The sequence below is a fragment of the Plecotus auritus genome (genome assembly GCF_963455305.1).
Source record: "Plecotus auritus genome assembly, chromosome: 12".
NCBI lineage: Eukaryota > Metazoa > Chordata > Mammalia > Chiroptera > Vespertilionidae > Plecotus > Plecotus auritus.
This window is the reverse complement of record NC_137778.1, coordinates 14,365,936-14,393,336: the sequence shown is the minus strand read 5'-3', so window position 1 is coordinate 14,393,336 and position 27,401 is coordinate 14,365,936. Positions and strand designations below refer to the sequence as shown.

The following is a 27,401-nucleotide window of genomic DNA, read 5'->3' as shown; positions in this document are numbered from 1 at the left end:
ATCAGCACTGGGCATGATCCTGACAGTGCTGCTGGCCTCCTGGAAGTTGGCCTCGGGCACCGTGGCTGCTTCCCCTCTCTAGACGCTCAGCAAGGAAGAAACAATATTAAAGCGGACGCCAGGTGTCTCCCGACAACCAGAATGAATGTCAGCAGGTTGGATCCAGATCCCGGGCCAGCAAGGGCACCCCACCGCCCACCTGGAGGGCCAATTGCATCCTCAGGACCCCACCTGTGCACGAATTGGTGCACTGGGCCTCTAGTTGAATTATAAGATTCTTTCTATCTTCAGTATCTATTTTTCCGTATCTATACCATATCTATTTTTCCTTGGGTTACTTGTGCTTTTGATGTCATATCTAGGAAACCGTTGCCTAATCCAACCAAGGTCATGAAGGTTTACACTTACGTTTTCTTTGAAGAGTTTAGCTTTTATATTTAAGTCTCTGATCCATTTTGAGTTAATTTTTCTCTCTGGCATATGGTAGAGGTCCAAACTCCCTTCTTTTACATGAGAATATCCAGTTGTCCTAGCATAGTTTGTTGAAAAAATGATTCTTTCCACATTGAGTGATCTTGGTACTCTTGTTAAAAATCAGTTGGCCGTATGGGTTTATTTCTGGACTCTCAATTCTATTTCTTTGATTGTATATTTCTCTCCTTTATGCCAGCAGCACACTATTTTTATTACTATAGTGTTGTAATAAGTTTTGAGTGTTAAGTATACTTTGTTGTATTTTAATTCTTTAAAAAGTCATGATCCTTTTTGTTATATATTATGACTTCAATAATAATTAGGTCATGAATCAGAAATCCTAATTTAACTTTATTTTGGATTTAAAAATGTTCACTGACAATAGTTTTTTTTAAACAATATTTATAATGGGTTAAATGACCCCTTCCTACTTCTATGTTGAAGAAATCTTACTAGTTATGTGTTTCACTAGGAGTTATTGTTAATAACACTATTTGCTTTCTCAAGAAAATAGAATATTAGTTGTAGGAGTATCTTGTGTGATTAATCAACCAAATGTTTATTGACTACCTACTGCCAGTTAGCGAAGTTATTAATTTGTAAAATACTGTGCTAGAGAATGTGATTTAGACTAATTTCTACCAAAAGGATTTTTGGCATAGATTTTATTTTGATGGATGGCTTGGGGAATAGTTAAGTTTACTATGAAATATGTTTCCAAAAGAGACCTGCAAAAAGTTTTCTAGAAAATGGAAAATCAATATGCACATTTTCCCCTAATGTGATGGTTCCATTTTTTAAAGTTAATTGAGGTCCTTCCAGAGATGAAAATTAACTGAAAGCTACATTTATTTTGTTGAATAAAGTATATATTACATGGATAAGGAACAAGGGTCATTTTTAATGAGTGGCAGGCTGTTTTTTGTGGGTGGGATAGAATTGCTTTTTGTACATGAGAGACTGAATTGGGCATTTATTTTAAAACTGAAATAATCATTTAAAACCATTTTAAGCCTGAAATACTTATATAAAGATGTTGTATTTTTAATGAAGAATAGATACTGCTCAATTAAATGTGATATTAGAGATAATATGATATATTTTTAAAAACTGACTATTGAGTTAATATGAGTTTGGGTCCTGCCACCACCACTTACTAGTTGTATAACTTTGAGCTAGTTAAGTAACTTCTCTGAGCCTCAGTTTCATCATGATGAAATACTTCAGAGCAATTTATGTTTAACTGTCTTCTAATTGATTCAGTCACCTATTCTAATAATATTTGAGTGCCTTCTCTGTCAAGCCCTGTGCTGGTGGTGGGAGAACAGTGACAAAACAGCACAGCTCCTGTGTTTCTGTAGTTGCCTGTTTTGTGTGGGAGACAACAGGAGTCACATGATAACCATGTAATCACAACTGTGAGAAGGGCTACAAAGAACAAGTATAGGGGCTATGCAATTAAGTAACAGAGGGCTTAATCTGGAAATGAGTGGTGTCAGGGAGGAATGCCTCCTTGAGAAAGTGGTATTGAGATAGAACTAAGGAATAAGTAGGAGTTGACCAGGTGATGCTGGGTAAGGGGCAGAGTATACAGAGGATGAAAGAGATTTGTCATGTTTGAGGAACAAAGGGAAGGCTAGATTGACTGCAGTATGGAGTGAATGAGGAGAGGAGTAGGGTGGTTGTGATGGGGAGTTGATAAGGCCAAATCCAGTGAGGCTTTTAAAGTGCATATTAAGGATTTTGAAATTTATACTAAGAGGAAACCATTCAATGATTTTAAGTAAGGGGATCGTGAGATCAAATTCATATTTGTAATTCTATACTCTGCGGACTTCGTGGAAATGGATCAGAGAGAATTGAGAGTGTGCAAGGGATACCCTCTGGAAAATGGTCACCTTAGACAGGTGAGGTGATAGTTGCTTGGTCTAGGTGATGGCAGTGGAGATGGAAATAAGTGAACTAATTGAAGAGTTTTGTAGGAGGAAAATTGTAGGAACTAGCTGAGGGACTGGACATAGAGCATGCAGTAGAAGTCTTACCAGACCCAAGTCAGTGTACCTGACACTTCGAAAGACCAAAACTCAAAATGTCAGAGTTTGGCATATGGAAAAGTTTATTGACCAAGAAGGCACCAACTGAGAAGATTGGAGACTTAGTGGTGCTTCAAATTCATCTTAAGAAAGTACAGTGTTTAGGCTTCTTTTATGTCAAGGAAAGGGTAAAGGGGAGGGGCAAGAGGTGCTTGCCATCTGCGAACAGTTGGGCGTCAGCAGGGGTCTGAGGAAGATTGTGAACCTTCTTTGTTCTTAGTCTGTTGACTCAAGTTGATGTGAGTCTGTTCATGAGTTTCCTGCAAGTCTTTGATACATAATCATTATTTTTGTGCATACTCCCTACATCTCCTCGGGAGAGGCACCTTGTGGTAAGGGGCTATTATTGTAAAACTCAAGCTGCAAGCAGAATTGCTCTAATGATTAGCATGTCTATATGCAAGAAGCTATTATCCTGAAGGCCATAGGAATAAATTAGGCTTGCATAAATGGAAACAGAGGCCCAGCATTTCATTCTGTTACAGAAGGGTAGGTGACAAGGATGACCATGAAGTTTCTGGTGTGAGCTGCTGGGTGGTTACGGAAGCCCAGAGGGGTGACATGGAGAGGAAAGATACAAATTTAGCATAGGATAGCTGAGAAGCATCTAAGTGGAGCTCTGAAGTAAACATATGGGTATGAAGTCTGGAACTCAGAAGAGTAACCTGAGTCAGAAAAGTAGACTGGGAAATTACCAATAGTATTTAAAGCCATGGAGATGGATGAGATCACCTAGGGAGATTGTAAGTGCTGAGTGATTAGAGGCCCAGGATCAAACTCAGAGGATTCCGACATTTGGAGGATGGGGGAGTCTAAGAAGGAACAGTGGAGAAGTAGAAGGAATGCCTGCCCGAGGAAGGTGATGTCAGAAGTCAGTTGTGTGTCAGGCCGTCTGATGAATGCTGCTGAGAGTTTGTTTTGTAGGATGAGAGCCGACTTACCCTTTGTTGCTTTTGGCAAGAGCAGCTTCATTGAGGTGGTAGAAGTGGAACTTAGATTGGAGTGGGTTGGAGATAAATGATGAATGGGAGAAGATAAAATGCAGACATGAACGTACGACTTTCCAGAAGTTTGGCTCTGAAGAAATAGAGGGTGATAGTTGCAGGAGAGAAATTAAGTCAAGAGATAGCTTTTTACATTTTTTTATTTTTAAGATGGAAAAGTCGAGATGTCGAACTACTTGGAGTTGTACCTGATGAAACTGGGGACACTTACATGACTAAAGTATTTAGGGAACTATTCTTAGTGATGATTTAATGAGATAACACTTATCAGGGCAAGAGTGCACTTACGTGTTGGCCCTGGTGGCGGAGGCAGGCAGCACCTGCATAATTTGCTCCTATTCTGAACTCTTACTTAGTAAGGCTGCTCCCCCTCAGCCCCTCTGCATTTTTTCTCTGATATTCTTCCTCTCCCTAAGATCTTTTCTTCAGTTTCTCTGAAAATTTCTGCCTACTTATCTAACCCTTTGATATCACTCTCCACTCCTTCAGTTTCTTCTCTTCCCTTCTTTCTGAACCTCTTTGGCATCTACTCTATAATTGTGGTTCCTAACCTTTGGGCTGTGATTTCTTTTTTTCTTTTCTTTTTTAAAATATATTTTTATTGATTTCAGAGAGGAAGGGAGAGAGAGAGAGAGCTAGAAACATCAATGATGAGAGGGAATCATTAATCGGCTGCCTTCTGCACGCCCCCTACTGGGGATTGAACCTGCAACCCAGCATGTGCCCTTGGCTAGAATCGAACCTGGGACCCTTCAGTCTGTAGGCCGACACTCTATCCACTGAGCCAAACCGGCTAGGGCTGGGCTGTGATTTCCTGTAGTGCTTCATAGTTCTCTCAGAGGGTCAGGAATCTATGTACATATGAAATGTCATCTGTGGATGAATAAATTATGTGTTGTAAATACATGTTAATATTTTTCAAATATAAGTAACTGCTTGTTTGATTAATAAGAAATCTCTTAAAAGCATTATAGACTTTATAGTTGCTTTTAGTTGTAGATATTTTCACTCAATGCTAAAAGAACTGCTATTATAGATGTCTGATACAGATTTGGACATTAAAAAGACTGTTCATAATTGAAATGATTAAGACTCATTGCTTTATGACATAAAACATTCATAAAAAAATTGCTTCCTGTTTTTCACTCTTTGTTTTACCTTTGCTGTTCCTGTCTCTTTAACTTGTCAATCACTTAAGGGCAGGAGTTGTTGTTCTTCCTTTTTTTTTTAAATACCTTTCTGCAGTAGTTGATAAGTTGTGGCCCTTGGGCCAAATCCCGCCCACTGCCTATTTGTTTTGTAAATCCTCTCTAGTTCTGGAGGTTTTTACAGATCACCATTTTTGAACCATTTGATGATAGGAAACACTAACTTTGAACCCCAGTTAACTGAAATGTTATCCCTCCCCAAAAGAATTCCATCTTCTCTATAGACCTGTACTGTAGAAAGCTGTGCGTACGTAGTCCACCCTTCTCCATGGTTTTGCTTTCACGGTTTCACTCTGCGGTTTCAATTACCCGCTGTCAACCACAGTCTAAAAATATTAAATGGAAGTTCCAGAAATAAACAATAAGTTTTAAATTGCACAATATTCTGAGTAGCATGATGGAATCTTGCATCTTCCCGATATAAATCATCTCTGTCCAGCGTATCCATGCTGTGTGTAACCCACTGCCAGTTAGTCACTTAGCAGCCGTCTCAGTTATCAGATTGACGGTTGTCCTATCACAGTGCTAATTTTCACGTCCCCCTTGTTTTACTTAATAATGGCTGCAAAGACATTCACATAACTTTTGTTGTGGTTGTTGTTAATCCTCACTAGAGGATTTTTTTCCCTTTGATTTTTTAGAGAGAGTGGAAGGGAGGGAAGAGGGAGAGAGAAACATGGATGTGAGAGAGATACATTGATTGGTTGCCTTCTGCACACACCCTGAGTGAGGCCAGGGATTGAACCTGCAACCCAGGTATGTGCTCTTGACCGGGAATTGAACCTGAGACCCTTTGGTGCACGGACCGATGCTCTACTCTAACCCACACCAGCCAGGGCTCACATAACTTTTATAACAGTAAGTTGTTACAGTTGTTCTATTTTATTATTAGTTATTGTTGTTAATCTCTCACTGTGCTTAATTTCTAAATCAAGCTTTATCATAACTATGTATGTATAGTAACAACAGTACATATAGGGTTTGGTACTATCCATGGTTTCAGGCATTCACCGTGGGTCTTGGAATGTATCCTCCATGGATTAGGGGGAGACTACTATATTCAATTATTTTTATATTTTGAATTTGGTCAATATGATTTTTGGAAATTTGTTGGAAAACAAATTTGTTATGTAAATACCTATCTAATATCCTCCATCTTGCCTCTTAACCTGCATGGCCTAAAATGTTTACAGTCTGACCCTTTATAGAAAAAGTTTACTGACCTCTGCTTTATAGTCATAGTGTCCACTTTGTCTGCACATCTGAATTACCAGAGAATCTTCAAGTCCTCTGCCCTAGAGATTCCGAATCAGTCCATCTGGATGGAATCTGGGAGCCTATATTTTAAACAAGCTTTTTAGATGTTTGGGAATCATTGCTTTTTAGTGCACTCATAGAGTTGAACTCCAGGAGGTAATGCAGTGAATTTTGGATTAGATGTCAAAGGATAGCTTATTAGTTTTTTATTTCAACATTTATGAACTATGGGATCTTATCTAAGTAACAACTTGTTCTGCAGGTTTTGAAAAAGTTTGCTAGTTCCTTTGTTGATAGACAGTTTTTCTTTATCCTTTACAATGGTAGTTTTACCTTTTGGGATTCATAAGAATCTCTTTAGAATCAGATGAAAGTTATGCCGCCTCCCCCCCCCCCCCCCCCGAAAAGTGCACCTGTATTGATTTCCTATGACTTCCATTAACACATTACTACAGAAGTGATTAAAACAACAGAAATTTATTCTCTCATATTTCTGGAGACCCAAAATTCACGTCAAGGTGTCAGCAATCCTGCCAGAGGCTCTCGGGGGAGATTCCTTGCCTCTTCCAGCTTCTCGTAGCTACAGCTTTCCTGGGCTTGTGGCTGCATCACTCCAGTCTATCTCTGGAGTCACATTACCCCTCCTCTATTTGTTGTGCCTCTTATAAGGACACTTGTCATTGATTTTGGACCCATCCACATAATCCATAATAAGCTCCTCCTCTCTAGATCCTTAACTTAATCACCTAATATATAAAGTAACATTCACAAGTTCCGGGGATTTGACATGGACATCTTGTGGGTAGAGGTGCCATATAGTTTTTGGTTTACCACAGCACCTTTGCACATGCTGACAACTTTACAATTTCAAGGGGCTTATAACTCTCTGAAGTTCATATATGGACCTCATGGACTCTGGGTTTGAACTCCATGCTCAGTGAGAACCTTACACCTATAGTATATTCTAAGTATCTGGTCTTTCTATTCCCTCCCCTGTGTCATGTTCTTACATTCATCATCCTATTAATACCAATCTTGAAATGATGTTTCTTGTTGTGACCTTAGATACCTCAGTTTATAGTTTGCTTTCTGAGTTAGTTTTTCTGATTCCTTTAGGAACTATTTATCTTCTGATAAAACTGTTAAAAGAAAAAAAAAAAAGCCTTTCCCACACCTTTCTACTTCATTCTGTAGCAAGGAGACTAAGTTCTGTGCAAACCATAGATAACTGATAATACCTCCAGTGAGAAGAGTACCTTAACTTACTTTGATCGAGTACGTGATGCACCAGGCCTTTTAGCAAGTGCTTTCACGTGGTTTCTTATTAAATACTGAAAACAGCCCTCAGAGGAAGGGACTATCCACCCCATTATTATATATAATGAAGACTGGTGGAAGTTAAATAATTTGGGTGATAGAGCTTTGGTGGGGGATAAAGCTAGTGAGAGACAGAGCTACCTTTGAACGAAGGTCTACGCTAAAGCCCGTGCTGTTTTCATCATGCCATGAAAACTTAGCACACTTCCCTTTTAGTTGAATGGTTGGTATTCTCCTTAGACAGGAGCTATCCAGGGGTCCTCAAACTTTTTAAACGGGGCCAGTTCACTGTCCCTCAGACCGTTGGAGGGCCGGACTATAGTTTAAAAAAACAACAACTATGAACAAATTCCTATGCGCACTGTGGGCCCAGGACGAGTTGGCTGCTAAGCAGGACAGGCAGCGGCACCCGGCGGGCCGGATAAATGTCCTCAGCGGGCCGCATGTGGCCCGCGGGCCGTAGTTTGAGGACCCCTGCTATGCTTTGGTTTCAGGGGTCAACAGACCAGGATTTCAATCAGATTTATAGTGCTTACTTACAGTATTACCTTGTACAATATTGTTTCTATCCTCAGCTCTAAGTAAGACTGATAGCTGGCATGCTATAGCAATTGAGAGAATATGAATGAAAGCTCTTCAAAATAGGAAAATGTACTGCTGTGTAATACAGTTAATTAGTTTCTCATTTGATTGTATTCTTAGTACTTTCTTCCTTTACTAGCCTAGATTTCAAAGTTTGGGAATATGGTCAAGCCTCAAAGCAGAGGCTATATTAGCTCCAACTATGAATTTATTTGCTTAAGACCTCTTGGGCATTTGGTTGGTGTGAATGCTTATGTCTGCTTTCTGCTCTTTCATTTTAAGGGACACCCCCAACTTTGTCTAGCTTAGTTCCACTTAGTATATATATGTTCATGATCATTTTCTGAACTCTTCTCTTTCCTAGGTCAGTTTTTAACTCCTTTCATTGCCCACTTTGCCTTGGATTTGGTTGGTGGCCTGGGACTGTGATCTGGAGACCCGCCCCCTTTTTTCTATTCCTTCCCCCAGTTTCTGTACCCTCATCCATCTATAGTTATCCAAAGCTAAGATCCCATCTCTCTTGCTTCACTTCACTAATTACTATCTCCTTTTATCTTTGCTCTTGACTTCCAGGGTATAAAGTTACTAAAGACATTCTTATCTTTTACAAAATACCCTCCTTTAATAAAAAACAACTCTCCCTCATCCCCACAGCCCAGCCCAACCCTCCATACCACATAATGTCAGTTCCTTCACCTGCTGGCTTTCTGTGGTTTATAAGATAACTAGAGTCTTGGTGCACGAATTTGTGCACGGGTGGGGCCCGGCCAGCCCGCCCCGATGCGGGGAGGGGCCGCAGGCAGTTGGCTGGCTAGCCCTGCCCACAATCGGGGTGTTGGGGGCCGATCAGGGGCTGGGCTGGCAGGGGATGGAGGGCCAATCAGGGCCCAGATCAGGCTGGTTGGCTGCCGCAGTGCGTGCCATAGCCACTGGTCATTACAGTTGTTATGGTTGTTCTGCCATTCCGGTTGCTGGGCTTTTATATATATAGATATGCAGAAATCTGGTGCCTAGTTGTAGGGTAATCTGATTGGAATATTTCGTATTTCACTGGAGAGCCCTAGATGTCAGTATTTTTAGATCTTTTCTCTAGAGTTGGTCAGATTTTCTAGAGAAGACTCTTCCAAACTCCTGGCTGCCATATCCTGGGGCTGAGTGGGTGAGGGGTGGGCATTTAGAGGGAAGGATCTGTTTCCAATAAGCACGTTTTTGCTTAGGCCTCATGTTGTCTGTACTATTCTCATTTGTTATTTAACTTCACTCTGATTTTACCACAGGCCTATATTGACTTAACTCATCTTGAACTCTCAAACTTAGTGGTTCTTAAATGGGATGGAGATGGGGGTGGGATGTTTGGAAATGTGTAGGGTTTTGGGTATTGTAACAGAAACTGTTGGCTGGGTGCTAAAAATTTTGTAGTTCTAATGATTGCAGGAGCAATTGCTTTTCTCAAAATATCAATAGCTCCCCTTTTGAAAACAGTGGAAGTTTATTTTATTTATTTACTTGTTTGTTTATTATATAAGATATTCAGGTCACAACATTATAATTCAATATCTGTATACACTACAAACTGATCACCCCCAAAAGTCTAGTTATTATCTATCAGCATATAATTTAATTGACCCCCTTTATCCTTTTTGTCCAGTACCCACCCACTTCCCCTCTGGTAACCACCAATCTGATCTCTGAGTTTGTTTTAATATGTTGGTTCTTTTTAAAAAACAAAACAGTTAGTTACTTACTAATTAGTACCTTTGACTTTGCTGCTCTTCTTTAATTCATGCATACCAGTGATGATTTTGATTTTATTAGTATTTTGAATTGGAAACTCTTTTCTGAAGCTTTCTTTTAAGCAGGTGGCTAGAGTGGAAGCAAGAAGACTAGTTAGGAGGTCACTGCAGAAGCACAACGAAGAGTTAGTGGTTGGTTGAGAGTACAAAAGGATAGAGGATGCAGGAGGTGTTTTGGAGGTAGAGACCACATGATTTAAAGATGGATCAAGTGCTCGCTTCGGCAGCACATATACTAAAATTGGAACGATACAGAGAAGATTAGCATGGCCCCTGCGCAAGGATGACACACAAATTTGTGAAGCGTTCCATATTTAAAAAATAAATAAATAAAGATGGATCGAGTGTGGAGAACTAAGGAAAAGGAGGAATCAAAGGTGGTCTTAGGTTTTGTCTTCAGTTGACTGGTGAATGATGGTGCCCTTTGTTGAGATGGAGAAGGCTAGGGTAAGGAGCTGATTCTGTATTGAGCATGTTAAATTCAAGATACCTGCATCCTGCGCCCAAAGAAAATGTTGATTTTTTTTTTCCCTTAGATACCCATTGCCTCTTTAGACCTGGTTATTATTCAACTGTTGTGCAAGAAACATTTAATTATTGGGCAGTATGCTTCAGTATCCCTCTTTATTGCTGCTGTCCACCGACCTTATTTGTTGAGGATTTTGGGACTTGGCTTGTCTATCTCACTTCCTGGCATAATCAAGGGCAGCTGCAGGGGCTCTGTGAGCAACTTATCCAAGTTACTGTCTTTATGGTTCTCTGACCTGTAGCAGGCCAGCAGTGACAGCACGATACAGTGGTTTTGAATCTTAGTTCCCCTACTTCCTATCTGCATCATTGAAAACACTGCTTACTCTTTTGTGTCTCATTTTCTTCGATTGTAAACTGGGTATAATGGTATCTGTACACTTGGAATTTTGTGAAGACTAAATAAGAAAATAATGTAAATTATTTTCTGTTAGTAATTATAAATGTCTGGCACGTAGTAAACATTGTATAAATGTTCTCTATTAAGATTATTAGTATTTAATTATAAATCTATGTAATAGTATGTGCTACTGTTATTCTTTTAGTTAAGCAACCCTTTCCAAAGCTACACCTTGAACCTTGTCTCCTCAAGTTAAACCTCTTAAATTTTAAGTGCCAAAAAAGAGGCACTGATCTTGATTTCCTAGTATGTTTCGTATACTTGCTTAAAAAAAAAAAAATAAAGCAAAGCTCATCCAATTCCAGTGGTTTTTATTTACAAGTACACATCACATTCACCCAGGGGGCTTTTTCAAAATGTCTGGGCCTTACTTCTGGGAGTTTGAATAGGATGGGTAAGGGTGGAAATAGGGGATAGCATCAAATACCTCTATTACAATAGTCCTCCCTTCGTTTTCTTTTAGTTAATAACCCCCTTGCTTGGCTCCTTTCCTCACCAGTCCCCCTTCATTAATTAGTATCTTAAGCTACTTTCTCATGGCCACCCTTAATTACGTTCTCATTCTCTTTTTATCTTGCCCCATTTGCTCTACTAACCTCCAACTTTGGATGAATCCAGTCCAATCTGCCTCCATGTAGGCTGCTGAAAGCCACAGTTTTTAAGCTATGTGAGATTCTTTCATGTGCTATTTTGTTCTTTAATCTTTACTATTCATATTAGAATACCTTACGGTATGTGACACAGTAGGCATATGATTCTTTTAATTAATAGTCATTTCAAAAGTGACTTCAACTCTCATGTAATCCAATTACCCAGGATCTCTCTCTTTTTTTTAATCTTTATTGTTCAGATTATTATAGTTGTTCCTCTTTTTTTCCCCCCCATAGCTCCCCTCCACCGGTTCCCACCCCACCCCACTCCATGCCCTTACCCCCTCCACTGTCCTCATCCATAGGTGTATGATTTTTGTCCAGTCTCTTCCTGTACCCCCACACCCCTTTTTCCCTGAGAATTGTCAGTCCACTCCCTTTCTATGCCCCTGATTCTATTATATTCACCAGATTATTCTGTTCATCAGATTTTTTATTCACTTCATTTTTAGATTCACTTGTTGATAGATAAGTATTTGTTGTTCATAATTTTTATCTTTACCTTTTTTTTTCTTCTTCCTCTTTTTAAAGAACACCTTTCAGCATTTCATATAATACTGGTTTGGCGGTGATGAACTCCTTTAGCTTTTTCTTATCTGTGAAGCTCTTTATCTGCCCTTCAATTCTGAATGATAGCTTTGCTGGGTAGAGTAATCTTGGTTGTAGGTTCTTGCAATTCATCACTTTGAATATTTATTGCCACTCCCGTCTGGCCTGCATAGTTTCTGTTGAGAAATCAGCTGACAGTCGTATGGGTGCTCCCTTGTAGGTAACTAACTGTTTTTCTCTTGCTGCTTTTAATATTCTCTCTTTGTCTTTTGCTCTTGGCATTTTAATTATGATGTGTCTTCATGTGGTCCTCCTTGGATTCCTTTTGTTTGGGGTTCTGTGCACTTCCTGGACTTGTAAGTCTATTTCTTTCACCAGGTGGGGGAAGTTTTCGGTCATTATTTCTTCAAATAGGTTTTCAGTATCTTGCTCTCTCTCTTCTTCTGGCACCCCAATAATTCTGATGTTGGTACGCTTGAAGTTGTCCCAGAGGCTCCTTAAACTATCTTCATATTTTTGGATTCTTTTTTCTTTTTGCTTTTCCAGTTGGGTGTTTTTTGCTTCTTTGTATTTCAAATCTTTGACTTGATTCTTGCGATCCTCTAGTCTGCTGTTGGATCTCTGTATATTATTTTTTATTTCAGTCAGTGTATGCTTAATTTCTAGTTGGTCCTTTTTCATATCCTCGAGGATCTCGCTAAATTTATTGGCCTTTTCTAGAAAATTCTTGAAAAACCTTATAACCGTGGTTTTCAACTCTGTATTCAGTCATTTGCTTTCCTCCACTTCTTTCATTTGTGACCTGTTTCTTTGTCTCCACATTTTGGCTGTTTCCCTGAGTTGAGAGAGTGGCTTTGTGTGCTAGGTGTCCTCTAGGGCACAGTGGCTCAGCCTCCCCAGTTACCTGAGGTGGCCACTCTTGGTGCATCCCTTTGTGGGCTGTGTGCACAGTCTTGCTGTAGTTAAGCCTTGGTTGTTGTTGGTATCACTGGGAGGAATTGACCTCCAGGCCAATTGGCTGTGAGGATCAGCTGTGTCTACAATGAGAGAACTTCTGTGCTGGAGACACCCTTATGAGGCAAGACTTGCTTCAGTGGGGCTTTGGTGCTCACTGAGTCTGCCCTCTGAGTGTGTCTCTTATGGATCTGAGGAGTTGTAATCTGGATGGTCCCACTCTGACCACTGGGTACACTGGCTCTTGCATCTCCAAGAAGGTGCTAATTTAGCCTCTGCCAGAGGCCACCTGGCAGAAGCTATGGAGAGATCTGCAGATTCCTCTTCTTTGTTTGGGTTTTGGAGGTGTGCAGATGAGGCCCCACTGTGAATCAGTGCAAACTGCTGTGGGGTCTTGGGTCTTCTTTTGGATGTTCTGGGTCTCTCTGACTCAGCTGCAGTTTGATAGGTAAGTTTAGATTTCAAAGGACCAGGCCATTCATATGCAAAAGCCTATGCGCACTGCTGGGGTGGGGCGGAGTTTCAGGGCAGAGCAAACAGCAATGGCTTCCCATCAGCGCTGCCCTAAGAGGCCCCTGGGTCTCAGTATCCTGTGGTAATTGCTGCAAGCACCTCTGAGAGAAAGCCGCCCTCGAGTTCCGCCCGCTGCTAGACAGTCCAGTTTCTTCCCGTATGAGTCTGGGTACCCAGAGTCTCGCCCGGAACTGGAGTTCAGAGCAGTTGGGAGCTTGTGTCTCCCTCCCGCTTGAAAAAGCCAGCCGCATACTCAGTTGCCAGCCCTCTCCGCGCGCCTCCATACCTCTGCCTTCTGCACCTCCTCTGAGTCTCAGTGTGCTTTCTCTTTCCTTCTAGTTGTAGAATTTCCACTCAGCCAGTCTTCCTGTGGTTATGGATGACGTCCCTTTTGTCTTTTAGTTGTAGTTTTGAAGTTGTTGTGCGAGGCGGCAAGTTCAGGTGTTTACCTATGCCGCCATCTTGGTTTCTCCTACTCAGGATCTCTTGATTCTATCAATTATGTCTGATTTATTTTCACAATGTTTTGAGTAGCATTAATGATTTTATTAATGTTTCATAAATGAGAAAACCGAGGTACAGGGTGGGAAAATAATTTGTGGCATCAACTTGCGGGCATATTTTTTTTTTTTAACTTTGAAAGATAAGTTATAATGGTCATGTATTAAGAAACCTTTCTTCTCCACATTAATTCTGTCTTGTGGGTCAGTATAATGGCTTTAGCCTCACTGTTTTTAAGGAATTTGTGATGAATTATTATTATTATTATTATTATTATTATTTTTTTTTTTTTTTTTTTGAGATGTAAAATGTCTTGATCAATTCTAGTTTATAAATTTGGGGAAGATTTAGTGTGTGTGTGTGTGTGTGTGTGTGTGTGTGTGTGTGTGTAGTAGTAGTAGTAGTAGTAGTAGTAGAGGTAGTAGGTGATCATCTTTGGCCTTGGTTTTTAACAAGAATTTTGAAAGTTCTGTTACAACCAGCAAACTTCTCTTCCAGTTTTTATTCAGTTTTCCTTTATTCCCTTTGGAACTAGTGGACATGACCCAATTATTTTTTGAGAATTCATTTCACAGAACAGTGTGTTAAAATATTTTTATTCTTCTAATCAAGTTCAATGTAAGAACTGGCAGGCATCCATAGCTTCAATTCTTTAACATGCAAATAATTCTATTCCTTGGTTAAGATATTGGCTCCATTATTATACTTAGTGGTTCTGGGATAGCAGGATATGCTTTGAGGAACATAGCTGCTTTATACATAAAATAAATGTTTTTTCTCTTTAAGCATTTTATCTTGATCTTGTTAGTCATATAACTCTCTAACAGTCATCTTTGAAGTATATAATAGTATGGTAAAAGTATAGTAGAAGAAGAATACCATATATATTGGATAGTAAGTTTATTGTTGAATATTATTTAAATTTTTACAAAATTAAACATGACTTTTTGCTACATCAGAATTTCTTAATAAAAAGTTGATCCAGTACCTTCACTTGTTTGATTTAGTATGCCATGTGAGTCTTAGTAAATTGACATTTATTTTGAACATACATTATGGCTAAGTTATGGCTGAGAGATAAAATATGTGTAGTGGATTAACTCGATGATTTTTACTTTGAAAGTATAGAGATGAACACTGAGAACCATTTATAATACATAATGTTAGATGTTTGTTAAAATGTTCTAGATCAGTGGTTCTCAACCTTTCTAATGCCACGACCCTTTAATACAGTTCCTCATAATGTAAATATCTGTGTTTACAGGCTCTACAGCAGCGGTTCTCACCCTGTGGGTCACAACCCACAGGGTGAGAACCACTAGCAGGGTCGCCTAAGACCATCAGAAAACACAGATATTTACATTACGATTCATAACAGTAGCAAAATTACAGTTATGAAGTAGCAACGAAAATAACTTTATCGTTGGGGGTCACCACAACATGAGGAACTGTATTAAAGGGTCGTGGCATTAGAAAGGTTGAGAACCACTGTTCTAGATGTTTAAAGTATAATACAGTTGTTCTTTTCCTATATTTGATTAAAAAAAAAACAACCCGGTAATTTGTGGGGGAATCGAATGGAAAGAAAAAGCATGAGTGGGGTTGAGATGGGTGGGGCATATTAGGTTCAGAGACCTGCCATAGCAGGGCACCACAGACTGAGTGGCTTAAAACCACAGAAATTTATTCTCTCATAGTTCTGGAGATTAGAAGTCTGAAATGAAGGTTTTGGTAGAGCCATGCTCTCTTTGAAGGCTCTCGAGGAAGATCCTTCCTTGCCTCTTGCTTCCTTCTGGTGGTTATCCGCAATCCTTGGCTTGTAGACACATTACTCTAATTTCTGCCTCCGTTGTTACATGTTATTCTTCTTCTGTATCTCTGTGTCTGAATTTCCCTCTTCTTTTAAGGACAACAGTCATATTGGACTTAGGGTTAGTAGGGCCCACCCTAATCCAGTAGGACCTCATCTTAACTTGATTACATCTGCAAAGATCCTGTTCTTAAATAAGGCCAGATTCTCAGATTTAAGACAGATGTAAATTATGGGGAGACACTATTCAACCCAGTACAGAGGGTTCTCAATTTAATTTATATTTTGAGATTTAAACCAACATACTTTATATAAAAGCAAACAGGTAAGATACAGTTTATGTAAAAAGCATTTTCATTTGCAGTTATATTTACATACACGATCCCCTAGGTAACTAGTATTTTCTTTCTTTTTTTTTTTAAAGCATTTTTTAATTTGATTTTAGAGAGAGAGGAAAGGGGAGAGAGAAAGAGAGAGAGAGAAACATCCATGGGAGAGACAAGCATCAACTGATTGCCTCCTGCATGCATCCTGATCAGAGACCGAACCCGCAACCGGGGTAAGTGCCCTGACGGAGCGGAACCTGAGACCTTTCAGTGCACGAGACAACGCTCCAACCAACCAAGCCACACTGGCCAGGGCTCTCGTGTTTCCCATTTATGTAGCAGAGACTGCATTAGAGAAATATTTGGTTATGAAATATCTATTTATATAGATGTGGGACCAGGAGACTTTCCACACAGCTCAGTATTTATAGAACCAGCTGGACTTTTCTTGAGCTCCTCTTGAAGTGAGTGGCAGTGAAGAGTGACTGAGGAGGGAGGGAGGCTGGAGGAGGTGAAGCAGGTGGGCTCCAGGTTTCCTCATCCCTATTGTACCCAGACTTTTCCTGAGCGTTGTAACTGCTATTAGAGTAATACTTTTGTTCTTATTTATTTTAAACCCATGACACTTAACATTGCCTGATGCTGATTTACTGAATGAAGAATGAATTAACAAAAGAATGGTGTGTGTACGTGTGTGTGTGTGTGTGTGTGTGGTGTGTGTGTGTGTTTCCATTGAGGGGTTGTCAATAGAGGCAGGATGTGGTGAGTTTTCATTTAGTAAATGAATTCTCCTCAGTCCTTTTTAAAAACTCAATTGATGGCATTCTTCACACACTATTCTATACTTTGCTTTTATTATAGTATGCTATTCTATATCAGTATACAAATGCTATAATTGCATAATATTCCATTGCACAGATATACTATAATTTACTTAACTAGTCTTCCTTTTTTATTTTTAATTGTGATAAATCCATATAACATAAAACGTACCATCTTAACCATTTTTAGGTGTATGGTTCAGTATTGTTAAATATATTCACATTATTATATAACCAAACTCCAGAAATTTTTAATATTGCAAAATCAAAATTCTATACTCATTAAACAACAACTTCCCATTTCTCCCTCCTGGAAACCACCATTCTTTCAATTTCCATACATTTTAGTTAGTCTTCCTTCCTAGTTGTTTTTATCTTTGCTCTTAAAAACAATGCTGCTATAGCCTTAGGTATGTGTCATTTTGCATGAGTAAGTATCTCTGTAAGATGAATCCCTAGAATGAAGTTGCTGGGTAAAAAAGATTTTCACATTTTTTAGTTTTGATATATTGCCAAAATTATTGCACCAATTTATATTCCCCCAGCAATGTGTGATGCAGTAGCTGTTTAAATATGTTTCAGTAAAGTTAGCATGTCAGCCAAACTGAATAGGGAACTTGGGAAAGGATGGGCACTGTGGGGGGAAGTTAGTGCTGCTGCGTTGTGCAGGAGCCTGGGCTCTCCCACTGTTCCACCTCTACTCTACCTCGTTCCTTGCGGATTACTGGACATCCCGTGATGCAGTGTCCATACCGCATTCATTTTAAAAATTGCCTAGCCAGTGAGCTAAGTGGTTAGAGCATCAGCCTGAGGACCAAAGGGTTGAGGATTCAATTCCCATTGCAGGTTCCCTAGACCCAGTAAGGGCTCCTGAGAGAGGCAACCAATCAATGTGTCTCTCTCACATTGATATTTCTCTCTCTCTCTTCCCACCCTTCTCCTCTTCCTCCTCCTCCTCCTCCTCCTCCCTCCCTTCCACTCTCTCTAGAAATCAATGACAAAAATATCCTCAAGTGAGGATTATAAATAAATAAATAATAAAAAGAAAAAATTTTCCCACACAGTGTAAGCTATTTGAGTATTAGTAATATATCTGATAGAGTGATTGGAATACCTCACTTTGCAAGTGGGAATCACAACTTAATATACGTGGTAGGGGCAAGAGTAGGTTTACAGATGTGGACATGTAAAACAAAGAGTTTATTCTTGTATTGTTATTTATTAATTATTGTATTATTTTCTTTACAAACAACTGTACACCTACTTTTCCCCACCCTGTCTGTTCAACCCAGCCGAAAATTTCCTTAATTAAAAATTTTAAGAGATCTGAAATGAATGGATGCCTTGCTTAAATAAAATATTTTTAGTAGAAAGAAAAAATTAGTAGAACCCCTTTCTAATGAGCTCTTCTGAAGGGCTCCACTCTATTATGAGGAGCTTAGCTGTATTGGAGGGACAGTGAAGCGTGAGTGGGGAGGGCGGGGGGCTGGAGGAGGTGCAGCAGCTGGGCTCCCGGTTTCCTCGTCCCTGTTTTATCCAGAACGATGACCTGCAGGTGGCTCGACTTCTTTCCTTACAGCAGTGAGTGAGATGAGCGAATACTAATGTATAATCAGCCTCTGGTAATCCATGTCACAAGTTTCTTTGTAGGATACTAATGTTTGAAACTGGTGTTCAATTTTATTTTCTTCTGTGAAGTAAATTTACTATAAAATGAGGTGTAACCTCATGGAGATACCACTGTTTTTCCTTAGAGTGTACACATAGGTTTTGGCTCAATGACTTTTTATCTGGAGATTTTTAATAAATGTAACATCTTTATTTTCTTATTTTAAAATGAAAATACTTAACATGTTTTTGTAATATTTGCATATATTATTCTAAAGCACAATTTGAAGGGCTCTGGGACTCACTTTCTAATAATGATCAGTATTAATAGTTTGGGATTCATTCCCTTAGGCTTTTTTCAATGTATTTATAACATATAAATGTTATTTCTTATTTAAAAATATGTAATCATACTATATACACTGTTTTATGATTTTTCTCTGTTTACTTGATAACAAGTCCTTATTGGGTTAGGGTATAGAAATACCCTCCATTCTTTTAATGGATTTATACTCTTCCATTATATCATAATTTTCCTAGTCATTCTTCTATTAGTGAACATATAAGTTGCCATAAACATCCTTTATGCATATCTCTTTGCCTATGTGGACAAATGTTTCTGTAGGATAAATTTTGAGAAGTAGAACTTCTAGGTCAAAGACTCTGACCATTTTATGTTTTAATGGATGTTTGGGGGCTCTGCAAAATGTTATATAAATATCCTGATTTTTATAGGAAATAAAGTTCTGAAGTTGCAGAAGTTTTAGCTAAGTGTTGTATCATTATTAATATATACCAGTTTTTCTAATATAAGGTTTCTAGTAATGTAAAAATCTTTAAAATGACAGCTTGTTTATTCTTACAGTGATGGAATGGGGGGACGATATTAAAGCAGTTATGGAAGATGAAGCAGTAATGCTGGTGAATCATCAGGCAACAGGAGATGTGTGTACTCTGATGATGTGCCTCCAGGACAAAGGGCTGGTAAGCCATCCTGATGGCAGAAGTAGACAGCAGAAAGGGGAGGTTAACAGAACCAATTCAAGTACCTTATGGTTTGGAACATAGACTTTAATATGTATATTTTTCCTGAAAATTTAGAAAAACTTAAAAGAAAAAATATGTAATTCTGAGTTACTCCAGAAGAGGAATTTAGAGACTTAAAATAACGGGGATAATGTGAATTATATCTCCATAAAGCTGTTTTGTTAACAAAGTTAGTATGGTTAAAATTGGGGCTGTCTGGAGGTGAAGTGGTAAATTGCCAGTTTGAGAAATACACACACAAAAAGCAGTATTGCTTAAGATAGAAGAATAAAGTTGGTTAGTGAATTTGGGGATCTGTAGCCAAAGGAAAATAAGGCAAATACTATTTTGGATTTCATTTGTAAAGCATATTGAAAGGAAAATATCAGACTCATTTTATTTAATGTTGCTAAGGCTCTGTGTGAACTATTGATTTACATTGCTTCTATTGATAACTAAAATAGATCTGTATACTGGATGGGTTTAAAATAAATTGTCTTTAGCATGAAAGGAATTACCACCTTAGGCGAAGTTAACGAGGTTCTATTCATAGAAAACGAAATAAATAGAAAGTATATAAAGTTAATAGAGCCAATATTTGGCCTAATAGTAAATAAACAAATTAGTAGGAAGTTATTGAGTATTTCATATTCATGGTCAGCGACTATAAATATAGAATACCATCCTATGAGACACTCTTCTACTCTTAAAGGAGCTAACAGGCCAGTGGTAGGTGGAGGGAGGGTATAGCAAGCAATACATAACCGCACAGTGAGAAATATTCAGTGGCAGGTGAGCTTACAATGTACTGGATGGATATAGAAAACTCTGTGGAGGGAAGAGGACATAAACTTGACCTTGAAGGAGAATTTAATAAGGCAAAGTAATGAAACAAGGGCCTTGTTCTTTAGGCAAAGTCTTGGCCAAATACCAAGGCATGAATAAGACTAAGGTGCTTAGATCCTAGAGATTTTGATTCAGTAGGTCAGGGGTCAAAAAATGAGGTGAGAGTCAAGGAAAATATGTTTGATTATTGCGGGGTCTGTTTTTCTTGTTTATCTGAAAAGCAGAGGTATTATCTTGCTGGAATATAGAATAAATTCAGTCCTTTCTTCATTTCAGAATCTTGAATTGTTAAAAAAATATCACTGTATAGGTATGTTTGTACTTCTAGTAATATTTATGGCCTGTCTCCTAAATTCATAATGTTAAAATTTTATAAAAATTAGTTTATTTGGCTTTGTATCAAAAAAATCCCTAATTACTATTTTTATTCTTACTGATATGATAATTACACTTATAGTGATTATTCAGTGTCCTTAATTAGTTTTGAATCTCAAAGAATGATTCAAATGGTCCGTATAAATATGCCTAACCTTATTACTCTAACTCCAGTTTGACATAGATGATAACTGTATTAACCAGACATAGTTAATCTGAAATTCACCAATAATGTGGACAACAAAAAGTTTTCTTTGTAAAAAGATTTCATTTAGTTTGTCTTTGGTTCCTTTTTCTGTTCAGAGTAATTTTGTTTTTGTTTTCTGATTAGTTATACTAAACATTTTTTACGATCTGATATTATTGAACAATTTGAAATCTTAAGCATTTTAAAATCTTCTTTCATAAAGGAGTATTTGAGAAATACAGAGCAGAAAGTATTATAATCTTTACTTATTGCCTAATAAGTTAGGGCAGTATTAATTTATATTTACAAGTAGGATTGTTTACTGGATTTATTTCATACTCCATGGTACATTCAAAAGAAAGTACTCTCAACACTTAGAGAGTTGTCTAGTCTATAGACAACATTTAATTATTTCTTGTTTTTAAATATTTTAGGTTGTTGCTCAAATGATGTGGTTGATGGATCATATTTTTAAGTACACAAACTTTGGAATTGTTTCTCTAATTCATGGAGACTTCTTTATAAGACAGGTAAGTGATGAGCTTTCCCCCCCACCCCAACAGTGATAGCCTGATCAAACTGATTCTTTATTATATAGAAAGGCATAACAAAACCAATTACAGCAGGTAAAGTCAGGGAGCGTTCCTCTGACCCTTTATTCCCTAAATTGTTTATTTCAATCTGAGCTTGAGTACGCATAAGCATTAAAGTGCTGATTCTGTAAATATTCTAATCTCTACCCTCCTTCTCCCATCTAAACAGTACAATGTTCAATAAATACCTATCAAGCACCTGCCATAGTCTCAGCTCCTCTACTTTGTAGTTATGTGAATTGGGCAAGTTATTTAAACTCTCAAAGTTTCCTCATTTTTCAAATGAGAGTAACAGGTACTCCGCTCATAGGGTTGTTGTGGGGATTAAACGAAGTACTACCTGTGAGGCACTCAGCACAGTGCCTGCTACCTTTGTCATCATATTTGTCATGATCACCACTATCATCATCTATGTTATCACTGTTATTTTTATTTACAGGTCACTGTTATATGATGTATGTAAATTAGCAGTAGAGAAATTATTAAATAAATAAGAGGAAATATTTTGAGAAAAGTGAGTACATCAAATTTCTGTGAATCCAGAAAAACTTTAGAGGAAAAGATATTTGGTATACATATCGAGAATGAGTATGGGTTTGATAAAAGAAGGTGGATTGGGATTGAGTCTCAAGCATTAGGAATAATTTAGTGTGTAGGAAAAAGTATCACAGACTCTTATCAAGTCAGCACTACATTATAGTATTTCCCTGCTATATGCTACTAGTTTCACACACTTTATTTTCTCAGAAATGGGCAACTGAAATATGCAAGCATTTTTATGTATGGTAATGCCACACTTAGCTGGTGTTTATATATTTGGCAAATTAAACCAGGATTGTGCAGTACCTTACACATAATAAGTACTTAATGAATAACTAGTGAATCTAATTAAACCTTTTCCAAGAACCACAAATTGAGAAATAAGCTAGAAGTATGTAAGAAAATTCTAAGCTCTGTGAAAATAGGTGTCATAAAATACATATTCTTTATTTCCGATAGTTTTATGTACAGAACACATTTTTGTTTTTCAAATGCTATGCAACTATCTAGTTTCTTCTGGAAACACCCTTGGTTCTTCTGAGCAGAGATGAACAGATTATGCTCTGGAACCTCAGGGAGAATTGGAAGTGGTGATTGGCCACAGGTTGAGACAAAATAAATAGTGACCAGAACAACAAAGAAACTAGCCTAATATTTCAGAGTATCTCAACGATTGAAGCATAGCAGTTTAGGGGAATCCAGAGAAAAAACTAGCTGAGCCCTTTGCATCATGGGAGTCTAAGGAAATTATTGAATTTATAGTGTAGTATGGTATAATAAGTGATCCTAATATGATTCTCAGTTATCAAAAAGAGGCTAAGTTATACTAAGTTATTGGTGTACTTTGAGAGGATAAAAGTAGAAAATAATGCACTCTAAAGCATTTTTTATTACAATATAAAGTCTTCCATACTTAAAGACTATTTCAAATATCAGAGAGATTTGCAAATTCTTTTCTAGATAGTAACAAAATCTATAATATGGAAGGAGGGGAGAGGAAAAGATATTAATGGTAAAGAAAATCTCTTGGGACTTTGCTACTAGATGATTTTGACAAGTTATTTCCAAGAATATTAAAAATATTTTACAAGTAGACTTGGGAACTTACATACATGAAACTTAATCATAATTCAATTCAGTAAATTAGCTAAGAAAATGTCTTACTTGTTTTGCATTTGGAATAATTTCAAGACTGAAAGCTTGCAGATTATTTTAGGGAGCTTCTGTAATTGCGTTGGCTGGAATATTATTAGTGAATTGATCATACTGGAAGGAAGAACCTTTGTAATATTTAGTTGTAGGTTTTGGGACTTTCTAAATTTTTCTCTGGATTCCTCTTTTCATTCTCTAAGTCATCCTCTTTCTTTCCCTAAAATCCAGTGCATCAGAGTGTCCTGTTAGCTTGACTTTCAGTTTTTTTTTTTCTGAATGTATCCACCTCTCATCAATGTACCATGGTCAAATGTCATCCAACTCCTTTGTCTGGACAACTGCAAAAGTCTTCTAATTTATCTCCTTAATCTTTTTGTCACTGGAGCCAGTAGATTATATATATATATTTTTAATTTATCTTTATGGCCCTACCTGTTTAGGCTCAGTGGATAGAGCATCGGCCTGTGGACTGAAGGGTTCCAGGTTCGATTCCAGTCAAGGGCACAGGCCCAGGTTGTGGGCTCAATCCACAGTAGGGGGCGTGCAGGAGGCAGCTAATCAATGATTCTCTCTCATCATTGATGTTTCTCTCTCTCCCTCTCCCTTCCTCTCTGAAATAAATAAAAATTTAAAAAAATTAAAAAATTTATCTTTATGTTGAAAGTATTACAGATGTCCCCTTTGTTTGTTTGCTTTTTCCCACTGACCTTTGGTGCATTGGACGACACTCAACAACTGCGCCATACTGGCCAGGGCTCTCTGAACATCTTGACCCTCTCTGTGCTCTTATTCTTTCTTCCTAACACTTATCACCAGTTGAATTTTCACTCATTTACTATCTTCCCCACTTGAGTAACCTCCATGAGGGTCACTTACTTCTCTATCTCGGGTGTGTAGTGTTTCTGGGAAACCCCCAGGTGGGCTCGGGCTTCCTGTTGCAATGTCCAATAACGCAGGCAGGGTTGAATCATATCAGGTGTTTATTGAGAAGGCCAGCCAACCAAGAAGACAGGGAGCTTGTCTTGCAGCAAGGTGCAGGGGACAGGATTATAAAGGGGAATGGCTAGGGTGAGGCCGAAATGTAGCTACATGGAGTCCCAGAGGTCTGCAGAGTTCAGCTATTGTTCTTGGTCATCAGGTGATAAGATGATGTCTTGACTCTTTATGGGGTTGGCCTGACCGTGCTTAATGGTCTGCTTGCTTGCTGGGTACATTGTCCATTGTCCACAGTTGAGTCACCTCCTCAGTCACTTTGTTCATGATCAAAGGAGGTAAGCAGGTGCACCAGCCTAAGAAGTGAAACTTAACCCTCTGTTCCCATATAAGAAATTTAACCCTTTGTTCACATAAGTATATGTATTCTAGGATTTAAAAGTAATATGATTATTTTTCAGATTAATTCAGGTGCTCTATCTATCAGATTATAAGTCCCCCCGCCCTGTCAGAAGGACATTGCCTGGCAAGGTGGAGGCACTCAGTAAACAGTCCACGGAATTGATGAATGAATGAACTTTCAGGGGCAATTAGAGCTTTTTTTTTTTCTTTAGAAAGAAGGGTTTATTTATATAATATTAATAACTTCTTTTTACCACTATGGTCAAGATGGGCAGTAAGTTGAGGGAAATCACCATTCTAGTCTATGATTGGATTTTACTTTAGAAGTTGTTACTACTATTTAATTTTATAGCAGTTTAATGTCAAATGTACCTATACTTATTATGTGTGTCTACCTTCTAGGGAAAATCTCATCGTGACCAACAGCTTCTTCTTCTCAGGAAGCATCTAGAAAATAATTATAGGAGCAGAGATCGAAAATGGATTGTTTTATTTCCAGAAGGGGGCTTCCTCAGGAAGAGGCGGGAAACAAGTCAGGCATTTGCCAAGAAAAAAAACTTGCCATTTCTTACACATGTCACTCTGCCAAGGATTGGAGCAACACAAATTATTTTGAATGTTCTTGTGGCACGACAGCAAAATGGAAGTCCAGCAGGAGGAGATGTTAAAGAATTAGGTATGATAGTTGTTAGCATTTTTTGCCTTTTTTGGAATTAAGGATTTTCTGGAGTTCCAGATAACGTTGTTCTTTTCTATATTTATAATTTTTGTCAAATAGAAATGATACTCAGAAGATGAAATACAGTTTAAAGGTTGTTTCTGTTTACAAAGGTAGTTCATGCTTACAATAATTCATTCAAATAGTACAGAAATGCATAAAGTCAAAGTTGTCTTTCCCTTACCTTACCTATTCTTACTCCCTGTGGTTCTCACTGCTACAGTAAAAGCTCCTGTAAATGTATTTACATTTTTGTGCAAGTATTTCTGTGGTGTAGATTCCTAGAAGTGGGATAGCTAGAGTAAAAGACATTGGGAGAGAGAAGTGACTAATTTGTGAAACTAAAAATAGATATGCAAATAAAAGTAGTAATGAAATGAAATTTTTTTCACTTATAAAATTTAGAAAGCTTTTTTGTTTGTCTTTAAGACAGAGAATGAATTTAATACAGTTTGGCATTATTTAAGAACCTTAAAATGATGATAAATGACTCAGTTACCCCACTGCAAAAAATTCTTATTAAAAGGAAATAATCTTTACTTTCAACAATAAAGATAAGTTAAAAGAAAAAAAAATAGTCTGAAATACTGGCAAAGTTTATCACAGCATTATTTATAAACAGCAAAAAAGTTGGAAATAGCCAAAAGGGAGACGGGATAGGTAATTATAAAGAATCCATACAGCAGAATACAACACAGCCTTTACAAATGATGTTTGTGTTTTTTTGGCTTGGAAAGATACTTATACACTCTAATGTTAATGAAGTGGGAGGAACATACAACTCTGGTGCAGACAATCTGAGCCCAAAGACAGAAACAATAAGGCAGTAGAAATGAGTGAAAGATATCAAAATGTTAACTGTGAATTGTAACATTATGATTTTTTTCTCATTTCTTATTTTTTTCTATATTTTTTAAAATAATGAGTATACCAGTATATTACTTGTATGGCCAGGAAAGAGTAATTCACACTCAAAGATGCAACTGCAAAATCTTGGAGATAGCCTGGTGAATTGTGAAGATTTGCAGACAGTTTGTGCCAACAACATGAAGACTGTAATGAGCAAGTTTAAGACGCTGTGACAGTTCGGTGATAGAAGCTGAAAGAAACTCAGTAGGCCTATTTCCTTAGTAGCATTTTGCTATTTTTAAAAAATATTCTTTAGAAAAAGTAAAAATAGAAATGATAGGCCCTCAGAAATATGTATTTTTAAATGACAATAAGGACCAGACATAGAAATAATGCCTGTGAGATTACACTGAGTCTTCCTTTTATTATTATTTTTTTTCTAAGCAAATGCTAGGCAGACAGCTCTCTCAATCTCTCATCATCTATTAAAAAGACAAATTGGAAAGTCTTTTAATAGAAAAGGGAAGTTCAGAATAGCTTTGCTGCTAGAGAGACACTGTGGCAATGTCAGCCAAGCCAAAAGTTGAAGGCAAAGGACTTCCAAATAGGATTTGTTGCACTCCCTAGGACTGCTGTTTTTAAATGCGTTTTACCCAGTCAGACTCCTGTGATGTTGTAGATCTCAAATGTAGGGACAATTTTCATACAGATGACCAATGATGAAGAAAAATGTTTTTTTTTTCCTTGGGAACGACACAACTTCTGCTTATAACCAAAGCAAAGTAGTTTATTACTTATCTTACCTTAATTAAAATTTTTATTCTGTTTAGGAAAAATAATAAGATTCTAGAAAATTGTGTACTCAAAATCTAGTTTACTTGTATTTTACAATTTTTTTCTCTGTGTTTTGGTATTATGTATTTTATTTTGTTGACTGTTCATATTAATTATTTAGTGGTTTATTCTATACAAACACACATGTCTTTGTGTCTGTTTTAATATGTAATCCATACACATTTCAAAGTTAAGTTGTGTCTGATTAACTTTAAATGATTAGGTTTTCTTTGTTTATTGTATCATTTAATAGATATTAAAAAACAACTCTTGTGATTCCCCCCCCCATGGTTTTATTATAAAATTTTTCAAACATATGTAAAAGTTAAAACATTTTATAGTTAATATCTATGAGCTGACCAACTAGATTCTGTAATTAACATCTACCTAATAAAAGAGTAACATGCTAATTGACCATACCTCTGCGATGCCCACCAGCCAGTCAGGAGTGAGTATGCAAATTAACACAACAAAGATGGTGGGTAAATTTGCATGTGCAGGTGCTGAGTGGCCGGGGGTGGGGCAGGATGCTTGCGTCATTGCCATGGTGACGACGCA

At 37.7% G+C, this 27,401-nt stretch overlaps 1 protein-coding gene across 5 annotated transcripts in view; it reads left to right on the top strand.

Moving 5' to 3' along the window:
• The window catches only part of LPGAT1 (lysophosphatidylglycerol acyltransferase 1), a 60,532-nt gene that overhangs the window by 11,426 nt on the left and 21,705 nt on the right, over positions 1–27,401 (top strand). For all 5 annotated transcript variants that reach the window (XM_080647655.1, XM_080647654.1, XM_080647656.1 and 2 more), the window contains 3 exons: positions 19,254–19,372; positions 21,257–21,352; positions 24,845–25,118. In XM_080647655.1, the coding sequence (XP_080503781.1) occupies positions 19,254–19,372; positions 21,257–21,352; positions 24,845–25,118 (489 nt within the window). The remainder of the gene's footprint in view (positions 1–19,253; positions 19,373–21,256; positions 21,353–24,844; positions 25,119–27,401) is intronic.